At 39.2% G+C, this 22,766-nt stretch overlaps 1 protein-coding gene across 1 annotated transcript in view; it reads right to left on the bottom strand.

The window, feature by feature from the left end:
• LOC5567210 (zinc finger protein sens) overlaps positions 1-20,207 on the bottom strand; it is a 45,224-nt gene extending 25,017 nt beyond the window's left edge. Inside the window, exons 1-5 of the mRNA XM_001651589.2 lie at positions 19,613-20,207; positions 9,965-10,103; positions 9,744-9,896; positions 8,987-9,684; positions 1,481-1,631 (exon numbers count right to left, since the gene is read on the bottom strand). Coding sequence (XP_001651639.2) covers positions 1,481-1,631; positions 8,987-9,684; positions 9,744-9,896; positions 9,965-10,103 — 1,141 coding nt within the window. The 5' untranslated portion in view covers positions 19,613-20,207. The remainder of the gene's footprint in view (positions 1-1,480; positions 1,632-8,986; positions 9,685-9,743; positions 9,897-9,964; positions 10,104-19,612) is intronic.
• Between the last annotated feature and the right edge of the window lie 2,559 nt (positions 20,208-22,766).

Genomic DNA, 22,766 nt, shown 5'->3' with positions numbered 1-22,766 from the left:
TGGCGTTTTATATTGTGATTTGGATTGCGAAATGTAATGCGATTTGAATTGTGGTTTGGACTGCGATTTGGATTCGGATTACGATTTGGATTTCGATTCAGATTGTCATTTGGATTGCGATTTGGATTGTGATTTGGTTGACTATTTGGATTGCTATTTGGATTACGATTTTGATTGCGATTTGGATAGCGATTTGGATTGTGATTTGGATTTCGATTTGGATCTCGATTTGGATTGCAATATGGATTGCATTTTGAATTTCGATTTGGATTGCGAGTTGGATTTCGATTTGGATTTCGATCTGGATTGCGATTTGGATTACGATTTGGACTTCCATTTGGATTACGATTTGAACTGCGATTTGGACTGCGATTTGGATTGCGATTTGGATTGCGATTTGGATTTCGATTCGAATTGTGATTTGTACTGGGATTTGAATTGCGATTTGGATTTCAATTTCGATTGCGATTTGGATTGCGATCTGGATTGCGATTTGAATTGCGATTTAAATTGTGACTTGGATTTCAATTTGGATTGCTGTTTGCACTGCGATTCAATTTTGATTGCGATTTGGATTACGATTTGGATTGCGATGTGGATTGTGATTTGAATTTCGATTTTGATGGCGTTTTATATTGTGATTTGGATTCAAATTGTATTGCGATTTGGACTGCGATTTGTATTTCGATTTGGATAACGATTTGGATAGCGATTTGGATAGCGATTTGGGATGCGATTAAGTTTTCGATTTGGATTGCGATTTGGATCTCGATTTGGATTGCAATTTGGATTGCATTTTGAATTGCATTAGGGATTGCGATTTGGATTGCGATTTGGATGGCGTTTTATAATGTGATTTGGATTGTAATTAGGATTGCGAATTGTATTGCGATTTGGACTGCGATTTGGACTGCGATTTGTATTGCGATTTGGATAACGATTTGGATAGCGATTTGGGATGCGATTAAGATTTCGATTTGGATTTCGATCTCGATTTGGATTGCAATAAGGATTGCATTTTGAATTTCGATTTGGATTTCGATCCGGATTGCGATTTGGATTGCGATTTGGACTGCCATTTGGATTACGATTTGGACTGCAATTTGGACTGCGATTTGGACTGAGATTTCGACTGCAATTTGGATTTCGATTTGGATTTCGATCCGAATTGTGATTTGGACTGGGATTTGGATTGCGATTTGGATTTCAATTTGGATTGCGATTTGAATTGCGATTTAGATTGTGACTTAGATTTCGATTTGGATTGCTGTTTGCACTGCGATTCAATTTGGATTGCGATTTGGATTACGATTTGGATTGCGATGTGGATTGTGATTTGAATTTCGATTAGCTTTAGTTTGTCTATTGATTAGCTTTGAATAAATTGCAACTAGAAAAATCCTGATTTTGTGAGCGTCAAATAAGTTTCGTCCTTACGTAACTAAGTGAATTGATCACGGAAAAAAGTCCCAATACTCACCGGTGTGGATGTACGTGTGCTTCTTCATATCGGACTTTTGGTGGAAGCGTTTGCCGCAGTACTGGCACGGATAGGGTCGGGTGTCGCTGTGGATCAGCAGATGAGTCGATAGCGTGCTGGAACGTTTGAATGTCTTGCCGCATTGTTTACACTGAAAAAACAGGGGGAGAACGAAAATCCCGGTACGGGATGGGTTAGCGCTATGAGGTCGAAAATTAAAATGATTAAATTTACATTTTTTTTATCTGTAGGTTGGTTATGGTTTGCCGTGAACCGCACGATTAACACATACATATTTTCTGTAGATGTGAGAAACGGTAGCCTGTATCGGTTGTGAGATCATTTGAATTTCGCTTCATGAGCTGATAAACGGCGGAGATAAAGGTTCGGTCTGGGGTTCGTGATGGTGAGATGCGGTTTTGTGGTCAGTGTACTGAAACTGATAGCTGCTAACTTCGAGACATATCGGAAATGGCATTATTTGGGCGGAATAATGGCGAAATCGGAGATTTTTCTCCGAAAGACTTCAAACGGCAATAAGCGACGAACCTCAGAAGTTTGAACTGGTTGTGGTCAACAGTTGGTGCGATAAACGTTTCAATCTTCGATTTATGTAGATTGGATGAAGAACGATAACAGATGGAATCCAAAATTAAAGCTACATTTATTTCCAAACAATTCCCCAATAATCGGATAAGTGATAGCGATACCGAACCCTCCTATTTATATAATGAAATAGTCTCAGCCCATGAAAGCCAACAAAAAGCGCTAGAGTCCAGATACACCTCGTCCGAAAATAAATTACGCCACTTTCGGCACGACACTTTTGCCGCAGTCTTGGCATGGCGGGCAGAGCGCGGTGCGGTACCACTTCTTCCATTCCGACACGAAATGGTGATTGTAATTTACAGATAATCGCACGCGACGACGAGCACCGGCGTTGACCACATTTTAATCGCGCACTCGAAAGGAGCTACGCGGTCAAATGTCGACACCAGGGCTGTATTTGTGGGGGTTCGGTTCCCGCTATAGCCATTGAAACTTTTCGTCTCGGGTGCTTGTCCATTGCTTAGTCTGTACATTGTCTCTTATTCCATCCAATAGTACCAAATAGTTTTCTAGGGGACACGCCCCCACCAGATTGTGAATCTGGAGCCCCCACATTTATAAATCCGGCCCTGGTCCACACCAAGGACCGGCGTGAGGGGACAGAGAAAAGTTCTCGCTGATCACTTTTTCCATGTAAATAATTAATAATTGTTGCAAGCGCTTCCGTCTCCCCGGTCGGCGAGTGCCAGTGCGACGATTTATTAGGAACGTCCTTTTATGCTGAATGAAGGGGGGGGGGAGTACAAACAGAAAAGGATTGATTGCATTGACCCAGTTGATAGATTTGTTGTTGGCTGGTGTCATGAAACTCGCCGAGCTCGAACTGTCCCCCCCTCATGGTTGATGGTATTTATCACGCGAGAAGCGAACGAAAGCGGTGTAATAAAATCAATTTTCAATCAATTTTGATGATTAATAATTTAGTTGGGGTGGAATTGTGAAAGCACGGGGAGCGGGGGTCGTAGAAATGTGATGACCTCCCCGGTTAATGTGGCCCTTAAGGGGGAGGTGATTGATTGGAAAAATGATAGTTACTGGTGAATGGTTTACTTGGTAAATTTATAATAATGTTTTTTGACCTCGAGTGCAAAATTTCAGGTTTAAGCATGGGATTATAAATTATTTAAACCCAAATATTGATTGTAAAACTCCTTAGGTAAGGAATCAGTCTACAATATGTGATTATTGTGTCAAAGAATTTCCAAAGACAAATTCCATAATTTTTTGAGGATCTCTCGAAGAAATTGCTTAAAATTTTGGCTTAAAACTTCTAAATTTCGAACAAGCATCTGCACAGCAATCAAATCAGAAATTATCAAGGAATATTCAAAGAATACTCAAACATACCAAAGAAGCTTTGAGAAAAACCATTAAATTTAAGGTCTTCTTATAATAATTCATAACGATCTTGCAAGAAATACAACACATATCTTACCAGAAGCTGAACAAGAGTCTCAATAGATTCTTCAATTATTTTCAGACTTCTTTCCAAAGAAATTATTATTTTCAAATTTGTTCAGTGAGCTCTGCTTCTGCTCCGTCTCCGTTCTGTCTCTGTTCTGTCTCTGTTCTATCCCTGTTCTGTCTCTGTTCTGTCTCTAACTCTGTTCTGTCTCTGTTCTGTTTCCGTTCTGACTCTATTCTGTGTCTGTTCTGTCTGTTCTGTCTCTGTTTTGTGTTTGTTCTATGTCTGTTCTGTCTCTGTTTTGTCTCTGATCTGTCTCAGTTCTGTCTCAATGTCTCAATGCCTCTATTCTGTCTCTGCCCTGTCTCTGTTCTGTCTCAGTTCTGTCTGTTCTCAGTCTGTCTCTGATCTGTCTCTGATTTGTCACAGTTCTGCCTCATTTCTGTCTCTGTTCTGTCGCTATTTTGTCTCAGTTCTACCTCAATCTGTTTCTGATATATTTAAGTTCTGACTCAATGTCTCAGTTCTGTTTCTGTTCTTCCTCTGCTCTGTCTCTGTTCTGTTTCTGTTCTGATTCTGTTCTGTCTGTCCTGTCTCAGTTTTGTCTCAGTCTGTCTCATTTGTTTCTATTCTGTCTCTGTTCTGATTCTGTTCTGTTTCTGTTCTGTCTCTGTTCTGTCTGTTCTGTCTCAGTTCTGTCTCAGTTCTGTCCCAGATCTGTCTCAGTCTGTCTCTGTTCTGTCTCAGTTCTGTCTCTGTTCAGTCTCTGTTCTGTCTACGTTCTTTCTCCGTTCTGTCTCCGTTCTGTCTTCGTTATGTTTCCGTTTTATCTCTGTTTTGTCTCCGTTCTGTTGCTGTTCAGTCTCTGTTTTGTCCCTGTTCTGTCTCAGTTCTGTCTCTGTTCTGTCTTTCTGTCTGTTCTGTCTGTTCTGTCTGTTCTGTCTGTTCTGTCTGTTCTGTCTGTTCTGTCTGTTCTGTCTGTTCTGTCTGTTCTGTCTGTTCTGTCTGTTCTGTCTGTTCTGTCTGTTCTGTCTGTTCTGTCTGTTCTGTCTGTTCTGTCTGTTCTGTCTGTTCTGTCTGTTCTGTCTGTTCTGTCTGTTCTGTCTGTTCTGTCTGTTCTGTCTGTTCTGTCTGTTCTGTTCTGTCTGTTCTGTCTGTTCTGCCTGTTCTCTCTGTTCTGTCTGTTTTGATTCTGTTTCTGTTCTGTCGCTGTTCTGTCTCTGTTCTGTCTCAGTTCTGTCTCAGTTCTGTCTCAGTTATGTCTCAGTTCTGTCTCAGTTCTGTCTCAGTTCTGTCTCAGTTCTATCCCTGTTCTGTCTCTGTTCTGTCTCTGTTCTGTCTCTGTTCTGTCTCTGACTCTGTTCTGTCTCAGTTCTGTCTTAGTTCTGTCTCAGTCTGTCTCAGCTCTGTCTCAATCTCTCAATGTATGTCTCAGTTTTGTCTCTGTTCTGATTCTGTTCTGTCTCCGATATGTCTCCGTTCTATCTCTGTTTTGTATCCGTTCTGTCTCTATTCTGTGTCTGTTCTGTCTCTATTTTGTGTTTGTTCTATGTCTGTTCTGTCTCTGTTTTGTCTCTGATCTGTCTCAGTTGTGTCTCAATGCCTCAATTCTGTCTCTGCCCTGTCTCTGTTCTGTCTCAGTTCTCTCTGTTCTCAGTCTGTCTCTGATCTGTCTCTAATTTTCACAGTTCTGCCTCATTTCTGTCTCTGTTCTGTCGCTATTTTGTCTCAGTTCTGCCTCAATCTGTTTCTGATATATTTAACTTCTGACTCAATGTCTCAGCTCTGTTTCTGTTCTTCCTCTGCTCTGTCTCTGTTCTATTTCTGTTCTGTATCTGTTCTGTCTGTTCTGTCTCAGTTTTATCTCAGTCTGTCTCATCTGTTTCTATTCTGTCTCTGTTCTGATTCTGTTCTGTTTCTGTTCTGTCTCTGTTCTGTCTGTTCTGTCTCAGTTCTGTCTCAGTTCTGTCCCAGATCTGTTTCAGTCTGTCTCTGTTCTGTCTCAGTTCTGTCTCCGTTCTGTCTTCGTTATGTTTCCGTTTTATCTCTGTTTTGTCTCCGTTCTGTCTTCGTTATGTTTCCGTTTTATCTCTGTTTTGTCTCCGTTCTGTTGCTGTTCAGTCTCTGTTCTGTCTCAGTTCTGTCTCTGTTCTGTCTTTCTGTCTGTTCTGTCTGTTCTGTCTGTTCTGTCTGTTCTGTCTGTTCTGTCTGTTCTGTCTGTTCTGTCTGTTCTGTCTGTTCTGTCTGTTCTGTCTGTTCTGTCTGTTCTGTCTGTTCTGTCTGTTCTGTCTGTTCTGTCTGTTCTGTCTGTTCTGTCTGTTCTGTCTGTTCTGTCTGTTCTGTCTGTTCTGTCTGTTCTGTCTGTTCTGTCTGTTCTGTCTGTTCTGTCTGTTCTGTCTGTTCTGTCTGTTCTGTCTGTTCTGTCTGTTCTGTCTGTTCTGCCTGTTCTCTCTGTTCTGTCTGTTTTGATTCTGTTTCTGTTCTGTCGCTGTTCTGTCTCTGTTCTGTCTCAGTTCTGTCTCAGTTCTGTCTCAGTTATGTCTCAGTTCTGTCTCAGTTCTGTCTCAGTTCTGTCTCAGTTCTATGTCTGTTCTGTATCTGTTCTGTTTCTGTTCTGTCTCTGCTCTGTAATGTCTGCTCTGTCTCAGTCTGCCCCTGCTCTGTCTCAGTTCTGTCTCTGCTCTGTCTCTGATCTGTCTCAGTTCTGTCTCTGATCTGTATCAGTATCTCAGTTCTGTCTAAGTTCTGTCTTTGTTTTGTCTCAGTTCTGTCTCTGTTCTGTCGCTATTGTGTCTCAGCACGTCATAGCTCTGTCTCATCTGTTTCTGTCTCTGTTCTTATTCTGTTCTGTTTCTGTTCTGTCTCTGTTCTCTCTCTGTTCTGTATCTGTTCTGCCTCTGTTCTGTCTCTGTTCTGTCTCTGTTCTGTCTCTGATCTGTCTAAGTTCTGTCTCAGTCTGTCTCTGATCTGTCTCAGTATCTCAGTTCTGCCTCTGTTCTGTTTCAGTTCTGTCTCTGTTCTGTCTTCATTCTGTCTCTGTTCTGTCTCCGTTCTGTCTCAGTCTGTCTCTGATCCGTATCAGTGTTTCAGTTCAGTCTAAGTTCTGTCTCTTTTCTGTTTCTGTTCTGTCTCTGTTATGTCTCTGTTCTGTCCCTGTTCTGTCTCTGTTCTGTTTCTGATCTGTGTCTGTTCTGCTCCTGTACTGTCTCTGTTCTGTCTCTGATCTAACTCTGTTCTGTCTTTGATCTTTTTCTGTTCTGTCTCAGTTCTGTCTGTGTTCTGTGTCTGTTCTGTGTCTGTTCTATGTCTGTTCTGTGTCTGTTCTGCCTCTGTTCTGTATGTTTTCTGTCTGTTTTTCTGTCTGTTCTGTCTGTTTTTTGTTTGTTTTCTGTCTGTTTTAGTTATACATCAGGTAAATGAGCTAGTTAGTACTTCATAGATGTTTTAAAAATATTTATTCGCGTTTCTACCGGATTTTTCATTTATCTTTTTCTGGAAATCTTTATCCTTCCTATAACTCACCTATATGAAATCCTTCAATTTTATAGAGTTCTTCTAGCATTTAACCTAGTTCTTGCTATATACATTCTTAATCATATCTAACAAGAGAGCAAGTTTTTTTTTTATTTTATTTTTTCTTAAGAAAAAATACTAAGAAAATTGAAAAGTAATCCAAGATGAACTTTTTCTGAACAGATTTTCTCAGAGTGATAACTCCAATGTTTTAACTTCTCATACGACGTGTAAAATATGGAGAAATACCAGGAGAGTTCAAAAGAGAAAATTCTAGAACTGCTTCTGCAGAAGTTCCTGAAGAGCTTAAAAAAACTTCAACCGGATTGTTTTTGGTCGATTTAAAAAATAAGAATTCTGGTAGATTCTTGTAAAACTTTTGAAAAACTGATGACGAAATTTGTTGCAGACAATCTTGGTGAATTTCTGGCGGGCTTGTGGAAAGATCTTTCGCGGATTTGTGGTGATTTTTGGAAGATTCTTAAGGGAATTCATCTCACATCGCTCATGACGTGATCACTCAAAGGTTTTTTTAATGGAACCCTAAATGCTATAATAATCCTTGATACTCGTGGATTTCCGAAAAGAATCGAGATAGAATACAGAACCAATATTTTTCAAATTACTGACAACATCTCAAGTGAGTTTGTTCCGAAAGCCTCAATGTAATTGTGGAGAATGTGTGTTTCCCTGCTTCTTTATAGAGTGGCTCTGGATGGAATTCTTGGAAGTTTCCTGATGAGATTCTTGATGTGTTATAGCTTCTTTGACCTACTCAGATTTTTTGTAGCAAACAAAACTTGTTATTTGCAACAAATTTCCATATAATTATGATACAATTTTGTTGTAAACTACTGGTCGGGAATATAAGTCAAAACCAGAAACAACAATTAAAAAAAAACCTTAAGTCTGAAAAATAGACAAAAAATTACAGAAGCTTCCATAAATCAATCCCTACACCAAGAACAAAACATAAATCACTTCAGCTTTCACTGATTCGCCTGTCCAGACAGAGATATCCCAACAACAACGCAATCTATCATCTTCTCAAGGTAATTGAATTAGAACCGGCCGTAACACCAAATTGCTCCACCACAATAAAACAAATTACCCACAATCACGTCAGATTACACCTCACACCCACTGCCACACTTCCCTGAACTCATCCAACAATATTCAATGATTCGCGCATAATTAATTCATGACTGAGCTCGGCTACAACTTACGCTTTCGGTGAACTAGAGCGAGAACAAATTGTAAATCAATACCGACCACCTCCACCTCCGGCTCGTCGCAAAGCCGACGATGACGACGAAGACGACGATCATGGGGTCATCCTCATTCAATATTCATGAGATGAGGAGACCACTCAAAGTACTGTTTGGCCAGCTACCGACTGCTGAACGCTTCCGCTGTTCCAGTTACGCGCACCTTCCAAATTGAAAATGACCGAAAATATAACGAAACTCCAACAAGAACGTGATTCTTTCGGTCGGCAGTGGCGGCAACCATTAGCATAATACATCGTAAGCCAACATGGTTACGGAGGATGTTGAGACTTTTTTTTTCTGTTCATTTCGAGAAATGCGGGTTCGTCGCTTGACTTTGCGCCATTGAAAACGGGGTGACACACTTGAGCAAACAGAGCCCCAGAGAAGAAGTCATTGTATTCTCTCCGAGCTGAACGACGACCATTCGGCCCAAACTCCGATGATGATGATGACGACGACGGTAAACACCTCATTAACTGATTCGTGTCGGATTGTTTTCAGTTCATTTGTCACAGCGGAAAATGTGACTGTAAGTCGTCTGTCTGTGTTGCACACGTTGTGCAGGAAGAGAATGGGCTGCATTCAGGTCGTTGTCATAGTCTTCGTGGACGGATTTGTCAAGTCGGTCGGCCACTTGCGCAAATATTGGATCTCACAATCGGAGTTTGGAAGCTAGCTTTTGGAATCTGCCGGGGCGGCTGAACTTACCTGGTATAGTCGAGCGGGTTTCTTCTCCTCCGGATGACCAGGTTCCCGTTTGAACACGTATCCTTCACTGTGCCCGGTCGAGTCTGGCCGCGCGATTTCATTTTTCACCCGAATTTCACCCCCATCGTCACTGAACGCACTCACGTTATTGTTCTTCACACCTTCGCGATTGTTGTTCAGATTACTACTGTCATTGTTCACCACAAACACATCCGTACGGTTCTGCCGCAGGATTTCCAGATTCTTCTGTTGCTGTTGCAAGTGCGTGAAGTATCCTTTGCTGATTTTGCTGTAGTTGAAGTAGTTTCGATCGCCCTTCCCACTCATTCCACTGGCAACGGCTGCGGCGGCGCCACTGTTCAGAAGAAGATTGTTGTACTCCGTCAGAATACGAGCCTTCTGGTTCTCCATGTACTGCTGATGTTGCTGCTGGCTGTGCCGTAGATCTCTCGATTCGTCGATCTGCAGCTCCCCACTCGAGGAATCCTCGTCGCCATCGTCGTTCTCGATGTCGATATTGCTTTGGCTGTCGTCTATTGTTTCCTTCTCACACATGCTCGCAGGGGACCAGATGTGGATGGAATGTGCTAGAGAAGCGGCTGCAGCGGCGGCCGCAGATGCGACGGTTGCTGACGTGGACCGAGAGTTGGGCGTCGATGAAGACGGCTTCATTGAGAGGTTCAATGGCATGTCTTCGTCTGCGGAAACGAAAAATGAAGGTGAGTTTGAGGTTTGCGGTGATTCGTGATCAACTTACCGATCACTTCTTCCTTTTCCGGGGTCAGGGTGTAGTCTCGCGAGTTCGTCAGATTCGGCGAGATTGGAGTGATGGGCTGTTGAGGCAGCAGGAACTGTGGCCATAGGAACGCGGCTCCCGAGTAGAAGAGAGGGTTGTACAACAGTGGAAGATCTGTACGAAAAAGCAAATAGTTGAAGAATTTGACACTAGAGTTGTTCATGTCGCGTGAAGAAACCTACCTCTAGCGCTCCACTTTTGTCCGAGCACGGAACTAAAGGCCGATGCCCGTTGCATGAGATTGGTGGTTGAGGCGGAGCTCAGCTCCGGAGTCTGGCTGTTGAGAGCCGGGGGCGATGGTGGAGGCGACAAGTGCGCCATCTGTAATTAAAGCAACGACACAACCATGTTGAAACTCGGAATTCAAATCAATCTAATCAATAATGGAGAAGATCTTCACAGTCCACGTCGTCAGTTGAAAGTCAACTGGCATCGGCCCAACCATGCGAATGGGAATTTCAAATCCACACACTGTATCCGCACGAACCCATCTGTACAAATTATGAATAATTTAACACTGAGAACAGCGAACAAAATAATTCGAACAACAACTAGGTTACGTACAGTGTGGGGCTAACACGATGGCAAAAATGGATGCCTCCTCAAAGAGTCTCGTCGTCCACCTTCACCTCCCGGATATATAATTACTATTTTCGGAGCACAAACCAAACAAAGCACGGTTTGACAGCTTTCCCATTTACCATGTCCCACCAGCTCCATACTCAGATTTCAATCGCAACCACAGCCCATCGATGGGAATCATATCCCTGTAATTAGAAGTATCAGCTGTTGTCATAGATGACAGTGCAAATCAAGTGGAATAAGGGATGCATAACATGAACTGTGATGTTTGCGGATCATAAATTTACAACAGGGCATATTCTTGCCTGTATAGGTGTTCTATATTCGTTTTTGAATATAATATTATTGTTCATGAAACAATCCATTTCATTTTTCCCTGTTCATTAGAAATTGGAAGCAATGTCACTTTCCAGTGCAAACAAATCTGCCGGGTTCCATTTGCCGGTGAGTACATAATGGAGCCCGATAGGAATCAGTTCGGTATTGATTTTACCCATTCCCAACTGAAGCACCATTTAAATGTCACATGATAATTATAGTCGTCGACTCGTCACTGAGTTCTTTCCCCCTCAGTATACAGAACTCTTCAAATAGGATTTTTTAGTCTCTCTTTGTGAAGGATAAGCTTTGTCCGATTGTGTAACCGATTTCCAGCAGACAAACAGATGTAATATGCGTTATACGATAATTTCAAATGTTTGAGGTTATGGCTTTCAGTTTTAAATAAAATTCAAAAACGGATTTTTGCTTACATCCGACGTTTCGGGCACATGTATTGTGCCTTTTTCAAGGATTAGCTGAAAAAGCAAAAAAAAGGCACAATACATGTGTCCGAAACGTCGAATGTAAGCAAAAATCCTTTTTTGTGTTTTATTAAGACTGAAAGCCATAACCTCAAACATCAACATAACAGAAAGGTAATTTCAAATTCAAGTTAGTTTTCTGAACTCACAACCAGAGGCGCGAGCATCGCTTTTCTCGTCGTTTGACTTTTGATGCTAGTGCCTTTTGCAGGTCTTGTTGCACAAATTAGTGATTCGTGAAATTCTAAGTGTTACGCATGTTTGTCTGTGGGTTATCTTTATCCTTTCAATAATACAAAACCTGTAGCTGCTATTGTTTGAAATTCTCACTGGCATAATCAGAGCATTGAAAATTTACCTCCACACAATTAGCCCTAATGTGAACAAGCTCGTTCAACCAAGTACCTACAGTGATGATCGAATTTTCATTCTCCTCCAACCAAGAACACCTCTACCTAATCCCCGTTCGAAAAATCCTACTTCTCCTATTCAAACCATTCTCCCACAATCACTTCCCGGCACGCTACCAGGTTTACGTGCTGCACCACTTTCAGCACAGAAGAACCTATAGCGCCACTTCCGATTCACGTCCGGCGGGAACAAACAATTCAATTCCGACCCCCTCGAACTGTATTTCAGAGCGAGTGGATCGCGGTGGACGGCAGGTATTATTGGACATGAGTGCAGTGTGTGAACAGCAAATATACAACACCCATTCTTCCGGCACTGCCGCCACCCACTCGTCCGCTGCCGCGTGAGCTTCATAATTGATAACCATTAACAAATTAGACGATAGTATCGTTCCCGACGGTGGTGTGTTCACATACGAGGGTGAAAATGTTGAAGGAGCGGGGGTTCTTTTATGGGGATTGGAGAGTGTGAGAAAGAACTTCATTTCACAGATTGAGTTGGATAGAAAGAAAGGACTTCAAGAAAATTCCTAAACCAATAAAATTTTCAAAGTATTTGCGCAACTGATTAGGAATATATTTCATGGATATGAAAGTCTTTAAGTTTTATACTATTTTGATTATGTTTTACAACGCGAACGCAAACTATGAAAATGCATTGTCTATTGTGCTGTCTAGAAAATATAATGTTAATAATGCGGAAAGATTTAAAAATTGGAAAAACATAAGCTAATGCATTTTTTGGCTTCAAGATCCAAATCAGACCTTAAACCAAGCGGCCTTTAGCGTGTTCTTTCACTCAACTAAGTCTCCAAAGAGAATTGATTGCTGAATAGCTGCGCGTTTACCGCTATGGTTATCTGTCACGCTTTTTGCAATACTTAGTTCATGCACTTTCACCATTTCTTTGGAAAAGAATTGAGATGTATTCGTTGTCTAAATTAGATCTATACAATTTTGGTAATTAAGATACGCAATCACAAATGAGCCCTTTGACCCACAGAGTATTTAAGCTCATTTTATATTAAAGTAGAGCCTCTTCTCTTACGAAGTTGGTCTTGAGGAATGAGTCCAGATGGATTTGAAGGTGAGTTGAAATAGAAACTGGAGTTGGTCGAGGGTGAATCACGCGTGAGTTGAGACTCAAGACCAGTGAATTGAGTGTGAAACAGTGAGTAATACAATAGTAAAGGTGATGATAAATCGACCCCAAAACTTAAATTTTCACAAAATTTGCAAAATCCTTTTCGAAAGTTTTAAAAATGAGAAAAACCAGTTCTTGTTTTGATTTTGGACAAATTTGGTGTTGTTAAATTTTATAATTTTTTTAAGGGAAAGATTCTCAAAGTTTCAAAATTGGTAGAAAAATATCAAAATTATGAATACTTAACTGGAGGTCATTTTTTATAACTTGAATATTCACCTTCAAGTCGCTTGCGCCACCTCTAAATGTTAATATTTTTGGCTCAAGTTTCTCTTTCAATGTAATTTGAATTCAGAAGAATTGTGAATTTTTGATTTTGAGAACTTAAGAAAAATAAGGCTCACCCTAATGTCTTCTCATTTACAGAATTGAAATTCCCTGATATTTCCAGGCTTTAAAAATTTTATTCCAGGCCAAAGAAATTCTCCAAAATACATGTTAAAAAATTAAAACGGTAATTTTTATTTTATATTCACGAGAAACAAGAATGTTTATTGAATAAATTTAATGATCTGAAAGTATCTTTAATCATCAGAAAAAAAATATATTCAATCCTATTGAAAAAAAAAGCTTTCCGCATCAAACGGGATTTAGGTTAGTGGACGTCAGCGACGTACCCTGAATATTTCTCAAGAGGACGTATCGTATTTTTTCATCCTAGATATTTTAGGGGAATCAGACCTGGAAGACCAGACTTATAGGCTTGAAAATATAAACCATTAAGAAACCAACCATGGATATGAATACAAAAACAAACCTAACAGGAATCACCACATAAGTGTTTGATTCCTCATTTGAACAGACATTTCTCTAAGAATATTTTCAAGACTTTTTGTTGGAATTCTTCGTGACATTACAACAAGCATAAATGTGCATTGTACTGTGAATATCTTTTACATATAACGCTCAAGATCCTGTTAGTTTGTTTTTATTTGTGATTTTCCACAAACTTTCTAAAAAAAATCTTCCTAGAATGTCATTTTGAATATCAATAAGAATTAAGTTTGGAGTTTTTCCATCAAGAATCCCTCCAAAGATCATTTTTGATATTTTTTTTCAAGGAAGCCCAAAATCTCCGGAATATTGTTTATTGATTTTCCTAGGATTTTTCCTGCATTCCCATTCTTGAAGAGTTAAAAATTCATTATTTTTTCTCCGAGAATCTATGATTCCTTCAAATTTGTTTGAAAATTTTCCCAAAGGAACATTCAAAAAATAGTTACAGGTATGTCAAAAAATTCATCCAGGAATGTCTCCAGAGCATTGGAGTGCTGTAGGATTTTCTGGACCAAATTCTGGGGAAATTTCTCATAGAATACATTGAAAACCCGCCGGTAGCATCCCAGGAGGAGTTTCTAAATATTCCAGCAGGAATCTCTGGATTAATCACTAAAATTTCCGAAGCATTCCTCTGGATCTAAAAAGAAGGGTAATTAAGAACTAGTGCAATAATGCAATTCACTGCATGTAGATTAAGACAAACAATAACTTAAGAGCTAACTTTAGATACTTTTTTGATTAATATGGCATTAAATCTGATTGTATAAAAAAAAGTATATGGAATTGGGAATTGTACTTGCATACTGATTTGGAAATCTTTATTTTCTGCTTCCTTGTCAAAACATGTTTTATGCTAAATGAATAAAATAAATTAAAAACAATGCAGGACATACCATCTTTAGTAGCGATTAGTTGAAAACTTTTTTTTGATACAAACAGGATATATTCTACCATGTTACCGCTTCGAAATAATTACCCTGAGTGTAGCCGAAATTTCCTGATAATGTTTCCAGGTTGAATGCCTTCATAGTTGGCCGAGAATCATTCGAGGAGAGCGAAAACTCGTTGCATTATTGGTCTACTTTTGATTCACTTTTGACCTTGCATTGCACTCACATTCAACTCATTACTAGCTCATTTCTCACTTACTGTACCTGAGTCAGGAGAAGTTATAAGTCAAAAATGTTCAAAAAATTAACCGAGAGTAAAGCTGCTAGTAAGTCGAGAGTTAGTCGAATGTGACTTAAAAGTAAATCAAGACTGAAACGAGTTAAGAGTTGACCAAGAGGTAATTGAGACGTGTCAAAGAATAGTTTTTAAAGCCAATCGTGAACCAAATTTAGGTACACGAATAAAGAGATTGTGTCGAGGGATGAGGTAGGGAGGACAAACTGATATAATAATCAGTGAACTGAGAAGAAACAATGAGATAAAGCTTAGTCAAAAATGTTTAGGTAATGAGTTGAGAACAAGTACAGTGTACAAAATTGGGTTATAACTGGATCGAGAGTGTAGAGAACTTAAGTGCAAGTTGTACGAGAATAGATTGTAGAAAACTGCTACGAAGCTAGATGAAAATGAAAGCAGGGGTGCAAGGCTTAGCACGCAATAATGACCCAGACAACCAGAAATCGCATGAAAGTTCACGTTACAACTCGTTTATTCATACTAATTACATCAAACTCGCTAAACACCGTGGATAAACTCGTCAGATTGATGAGTTTCCTCGCATAAAACACTTCTTTTCTGAGTTCATTTGTACATTTTGTTTCGTCCCGTACACACGTACCAAGTAAATCGGATCAATCCGTAGCAGCTGTCAAATTCTCATTTGTTATCATAAGTTAAGTCGCATAATATTGCAGGTTAGTTCGGTAAAATATTTATACACTCGCATTGTATGTTATTATTCATCACATAATATATGCACGCATATCGCCTCCACTTTTGTACGTAGAGGGCCGTTTCGCGACATCTTATAAGTGAAATTTTGCACATATAGAGCCTCCAGGTGATTTCGTTATGCGTACATTTTGGTTGTCTGGGGAAGTAAAATGGCTTGATTCATTAGATCCTTCCTAAATTGTTTCAATATTCTCTGCCAAACGATGTTAAAATAACGTTTTTCCAAGATTTGATGATACAACCCTTGGACATAAACTCATAGTTTTTTCCTTAATTTCCAGATGAAATTCAACAATTTCCCGCTTCTTCGACCAAGTTGTAAGCTTTCCCGATGATTTTATTTGCGACTAAGCACCTCCATGCCAAAGAGCAAACTCATGGAGACGCTTGGTAGCTGACTCTTCATTCTCCATACTAAATAGCATTCTATCCCATCCCTTCGATCATTTTGAACCACCCCCATTTTTCAACCAACTTTTCGACACGATTGAAAATCGTAGAAAAGCTCAAATTTGGGAAATGTTTTCATGGTGGTAGCTAGTAAATATTGTAAAGTTACTGTTATGACTTCGAATAGCCCTAAAATGCGGATCTTATTATGAGAAAACGACACAAATACGAGAGTAGATTGTAGAAAACTGTACACGATGCAAGATGAAAATTAAAGTAGGGGAACGTTGCCCAACACCCACTTATGAGTTAAAATGGCTCAACTTATTAGATCATTCCTAGTTCGTTTCAATTTGTATTCTATTCCAAGCGATGTAAATAACGTTTTCCCAAGAACACATTGCTGCTTTAACCCTTGGACATACACTCATAGATTTTCCCTTGATTTCCAAATAAAATTCAACACTGTTTCACTTTTTTGCCTAAGTTGTAAGCTTTTCCGATGGTCTTATTAGCGAATAAGCGCTTCCATGCCACAGAGCAAACTGATGAAGACGCTTAGTAGCTGACTCTTTATTTTCCATACTGAATGGCATTCTACCCCATCCATTCGGTCATTTTGAACCACCTCCATTTTTCAAAACCAACTTTTTGACACGATTTAAAACCGTAAAATAGCTAAAACGCTTGCATAATTGTAGCTAGCAAATATTGTAAAGTTACTGTTACTTCGAATGGTTTAAGGCCATTTTGGACCATTTTAATCTAGGTCAAAGGCAAGTCAGTACTATGTCAAGGGCGAACCAAGTAATAGTTATTGAAAAGTTAGCAGAAAATAAGTTGAGAATTGAGATCGAGAGATAAATGGGACTATGAGCTGACAACAAATCAAACGTAAGTCAAAAATTAAATTCAAAAAGTCGAGTTCAATATTGTATTATTTCAATGTCTTAAATACTGTTTAAATCCTGAAATGAAAAATGCTTTTTCACGATTGAACGGTTTTTTAATGGATGCTTGAAATTTTAAAGAGAAATGTTCTGCTAAAATGCATATCTTCCGATTTTTTCTGGAAATTTCGATTGAATAAAATGAAAAGAATATCTTAGCAATTTCGAAAACATAGGAGAACTTATGTATTTTCGACCGAAGTGTTCTCTTCGTCATGGAGTTTTTATTTATCGACCAAATCTCTTGAAATTCAGCACCAAAGTGCACTTTTATGCGAAAGGTATTGGTGCAAAAGGTTAAAAAAAAACACCCAGACGTAGAGAACAAATCTACCAACAATACAACAATTCACCCTCCAATTAATAATACAAAATCATCACATATAAAATAAGAGCTCAGAATCAGAATGCATGTAGTTGCATCTTTTTCTTTCTGGCGTTACGTCCCAACTGGGACAAAGCCTGCTTCTCAGATTAGTGTTCTTATGAGCACTTCCACAGTTATTAACTGAGAGCTTTCTTTGCCGATTGACCATTTTTGCATATGTATATCGTGTGGCAGGTACGAAGATACTCTATGTCCTGGGAATCGAGAAAATTTCCAACCCGAAAAGATCCTCGGGATTCGATGTAGTTGCATGTCAATCGTAATTAAGAGCTTAAATTTAACTGAGATATTCTTGTAACTGTTTTATGCTAATGGAACTGAGTATACCATAAGTTATTTTAGAAAACAACACTTATTTTGCATTTCATCTAGCGTAGCAGGACTAATTCAACTTATAAGATTGAGCAACTTAAACAAATTTGTATTTTTAAACAAATTCTATGTTTTTGAAACAATCACAATATTTTATTGTTCGTATTTTTTAAGTAAAAACTCTCCTAAGCACTTTCTCACTGGGTACCAACTGCATCACTCAGTATTAAAGAAAAAGTAACCATAAAATAACATATATAAGAGTTTCCACATGCTTGCATCAATATATTAATATTAAAATAAATCATTAAAAATTTCCAAATTGATTTTAAAGTTCCGTAAACATTGAAACATTGACAAACACCAAAATGTTAAATTATCTCTAAAACTGATTTCAAATAACTCGAACAGTATCTGTCAAAATTCTTTGGTATTTAACTTTATTATTGCCCCTATTATATTATATTTCGAATATTTTGAAGGTATCTTCACTATGTCGTTATCTATAAAATAATCAAGAATTTAAACAGATACTCAAAAGCCCAGTCGAAATTACAGTTGTAGGTAAATTTTGGCAATGATAAATCGTGAAAAATGTCTAGCTAGAGCATAATCACGGCACTGTGCATTTTTGAATCGTAGATTATTGAACTTGAAATTAAACTTGTTTGTTCCAAATTGGCAATCGATTCCTTTTTTGCTTAAAAATATAATATAAGCTTCAAATATTTGATAGATGTACCGCTGTTTAGCAGCAGCGGGTTTGAATCTTGGTAAGCGCCTTGAATCATTTCCGCTGTCCAATTTTCTCGAATTCCCAGGACATTAAGTATTCCCGTATTTGCCAAACAATATACTAATGTGAAATAGCCAATTGGCAAACAAGTTAACAACAGTAGAAATTTCCGTAGAATACTAAGCTGAGAAGAAGGCTCTGCAATAGTTTGGAAGTCACGTCGTCGAAAATAACTGGAAAGCAATTGTAGTGCAGTTTCTTGGCCTTATATCTGTCAATTCCAATCAAGCATCCCTTTTGCTTAAATTCAACTTTAATTATTAATACAGATTGTTTGCTTGCTTTATATATGCATTGCATTGCAGCTTGAACTTCATGATTATTTGATTACATTCATTGATAGTAATAAAAACTGCTGATCGAGAAGTCCTCCTTCAATCGATCAATTTCCATCTCAACACAACCGAACTGGAATCGATACTGAAATGTACCTTCCTGGGCCCTCGTAACATATCTTAAATCCTGACAGGACCTCTCATCACACGCCGCAGCTTATCTCCGAAGATAAATCAATCTTGCGAAAAATAAGAAAAATCTCAACTCTTCCTCGCAGACCTCGCAGACAACCGGTCACCTGGTGACAAGTTAACACGCCACGAAGTGCAAACCGTGGCTCCATTCAGCATTCTCCCTTACTTTCTGTTCCTTACCTTCACCCCGGACCAACAGTCCCGAAACCCAATCACTTCACTCAATTAGTCCGCTTCGCTTCCACGCGACACCGACTGCCGGACGGCAGCCCGAATCGTTCCGGTTAACTCAATCTCAATTTATGGCCAGCGTTCTTATAAGGAAAGCGTACGAAGACTACAACGACGACGATGACCTGATCGATCGATCTCAATCCCTCGTCGTCGTCGCCGAATGCATCGAGTAAGCACGAAAGAAAGCAATCCCAAAAAACATAAACCAAAACGAGCATACGGAAAAAAAAAAATGTTTCCAAAATCCAGCACCAGCAGACGCCAGACCCGGCGTTGCGTCTTTTTACCCGATTTTTGTTTTTTTTTTGTATTTGGGATTGCTTCAGACACCAAGACAAGACGTCGGCTTCGGCGAGAGCGAGAGGTATCTTTATGCTAAACAGGGCAGGTGTTTTTCGATGCGGCGCGTTTTTCCCTCAACCAGCCAGGTGACTCGATCAACCGTCGATCAGTCGAATCTGCCGGAGTCGTTGCCGATTTTATAATTTCATAGCTGCAGAAACCCATCGAGGAAGCAATTCCGGACGTACCGGCATAGTTTTACGTCTACGCCGCAGCGATCTTTCGCTGCCCCTACTCTCTGGACCTCGAAACCTTGATCCTCACCTTGCCCTGAACGATGCTGGCGATGTCCGGTCCTCCTTAAACTGCTTGACGCTAAGCCGATGATGATGGTCAAGGTTGGTCACAATTGATTCGGGCTGTCCTCTCCCCCAATTGTTTTACAGATATCAGTCCCTTGCTATAATCCTTGTTCTAACGATCACTTCACAACACTGCAGGCTCGATCACCAGTACTTTTTTTTCCTGAATCCTTTTCGCCTTGATCCAGTTTCACCAAGGATATCAATTCCAAATCCAATTCAAACGCACCTTACACCGAGATTCGTTACGGGTCCGATCGTCTTCGCAAAACACCTGTCGCGATCACTTTTAGGCACACCGATCATCAGATTTCTTCGAATCCTAACCGGCAATCCCGATCTTCATCTTCTCTCCTTTCTACTCGGAGTCGAATCCTCACAGGCGTAAAAAAACGCAACGAAACACACACGATACAAGCTTCAAGATTCTTTCGATCACGACCGAAACCTTTGGCCGGCTAAAATCCGAGGAATGGAAAAGAACGTCCGCTCGATTGGGTGCTTCGCACCTGACTGATCCCAACAGTGGGTTCGATCGTCGCCAGCAAGGGTTTTCTTCGGTCGGGATGCAATGTGTGTATGCGCGCTCCCCAATCAAAAACCCGGCACTCGGCACATGCAGGTATAAAGGTATATAGAGATTCGGATTTCCCTCGAAGAAGGAGATTCATTCTGGGCCCCGAGAGAGCGAGAAACAATGGAAGAGAGCGCGAAAGAAGGCACGCGAGTTCAATGAATGGACAAGGCTTTTCTTTTATGCTGAGAATCCACGCGGTCGCGCGCACGCCGAACCGCGGAACCGAGCGAGGGCAGGTAAAAATCCTTAAATGAGAGTGAACTTTTGTTCCTGGTTGGGGAGTGGAAACTTGGTGGAATGGGAAACACATAGGCATGAACTATATGAAGAGCTTGGCGGTAAGGAGGGTGATTATATGATTTGGGAACAACGTTCGATTACGTTTAGGGTGTCAGCTGTCAGAAGATCTTGCCTAGTTGGTCTAGGACGGGAAGGTCCTTTTACGAGATTGGCATTCATTGGGACACATTTATTTTCTTCTTCTTATTCTTTATTATTTTTTCTTAAAATTCAAACAAATCGACCCCAAAGTTAAATTTAGCATTTGAGGGGGATGTAACTATTGAAATGTCAAATTTTAACGAATCTGTGATATTATTCACAGCCGAAGAGGAGTTCCACCAATTTGTAACAATAGGTTTACCAAATGGTATTACGGTGAGTCTAAAAGCATTATTAACGAAAAAAGTGACCATAAATTCTGCACCCATCATTTGAAAGATATCACATCCTAGCATCGTCTCCGTAAATTTATAAATGATTCATCGAGGAAAATGAAAATTATTGTGATTTCAATATTTAGGATTATTAACAAGGGATATTTTTATGTTTGGAAGAAATCTCATACACTGTATCGTTTACAATTCAAAAACAAATGCAAAAAATAATCTATGAGATTTCAACATTCAAAAGATGTGATATTTGAGCATCTTTCCTGTGAGTTTGAAGACATTTCGTTGACGAAATCATAAGTTATAATGATTTGTGTATTTTCATATTCATACGGTTTATTTTATGAATATGACCAAAGTAATTCTGTAAATTATATCAGCTAAAAAATAATACGGATAAAATTGACTATCAGTATTTGAAATATTTAACATTTAAACACTTTTTTGAAAATTTGACACCATGTTTCAAAAAGATCAGTTGAAATGGATGCTATGCTTCTGTGCCTTGGAGCGAGGCAAATCTTATGTAACAGATAATTTCCGGAATAGGCTTTAATGTCTCCACTATATCGATAAATTTCAAGAAAACGCATCGGTGTGAACCGTTTGAGAAACGATTGAATTGAACAATCATGTTGCCTGCATTTGATTGACCCTAAAAATGGCAACTTTTGGTCCTCAGGACGCTTCAAATTTAAGATTAAGTGGCCAATTTGTACTATTATGTTTGGTCTCTACTTTTCGAGAATTTAAACGGTTTAGTATCCCACGAATCTATAGCCGATTCTTCAGGGCATTAAGTCCGAGTGGCCACATCCGGTACATTCTGAAACGGTCTTAAACTGTACATTTATAATGTTGAATATCGGATCCTAATGATTTATGAAATTTAAAGTGATTGTCATTGCAAACAAATAGAGATAACTTGGCATGACCCAAAAATTGCTTTTTACCCGACCTGACCCAGTCACCTTCCGAAATAACTCCGGCCATAGAGTTGAGCACTCGACACAGAAGAAGTCTGTAAGTCGCAGATGAAATGGGGCTTTCTGTCAAGATAAGCAACTAAATTTTAAAAGTATTTGCTCGCCTAATTAGTGATTTTTAGTTTTTTTTTCCTTTGGAAAGTGAAGTGAAGTGTTAAGTGTTAAAGTTCAATCGGATTATAGTTTAAGATCAGAATCTGTTGGTTTTAACCTTCCAGTACATTTTTTGTTTCAATATTGAAATACAAAACAAATTGTGAGACCTAGTCGGTATGATATCAGATCGAAACATTAGATAAACTTTGGTGAACAGTTTGCTAGTTACATCATTTGGAATAAAAAAATTAGCTACAGTCATCTCTCCCTTACTCGATATTGAAGGGACCATCGAGTTAGGGAGGTATCGAGTTACAGAACACAAAAGCAGTGCAACTGCCTTCCAAGGGACCATCGAGTTAGCCATGAAAACCAACTTTTACTATGGTTCTCTAACTCGATATCGAGATACGGAATATCGAGTAAGGGAGAGTTAACTGTATATAACGATTTAACTATTTTTTATTACACTCTCACATTTTATTTATTTTTATGTCTTAGAAATGAGAGTGTTAACTAAACAGATTTTTGTTTGAGTTTTTCAAAGTATGAAAGTTATATAAAAGCTTAACCTTTTTTTCGGTTCAAAAATCAAAAAGCTTCCTCATTTTGAGTAAAATTCTTAAATTTTATAATTTAAACCAATCAAAGAATTAATTCATTTTGAAGTGTATGAAAAGCCCATGATTTTAAATTTTCACACCAATTACCTGTCTTTCTATTGGATGTTTTCAGATTCGAGATGAAGATACTCGAAAAGCATGCAGTTTTAGTTGGGAGTATCAT

Source organism: Aedes aegypti, chromosome 3 (genome assembly GCF_002204515.2).
Source record: "Aedes aegypti strain LVP_AGWG chromosome 3, AaegL5.0 Primary Assembly, whole genome shotgun sequence".
In the NCBI taxonomy this organism is placed as follows: domain Eukaryota; kingdom Metazoa; phylum Arthropoda; class Insecta; order Diptera; family Culicidae; genus Aedes; species Aedes aegypti.
Note: the sequence above shows the minus strand (reverse complement) of the source record. Positions and strands in the feature narration are given on the sequence as shown.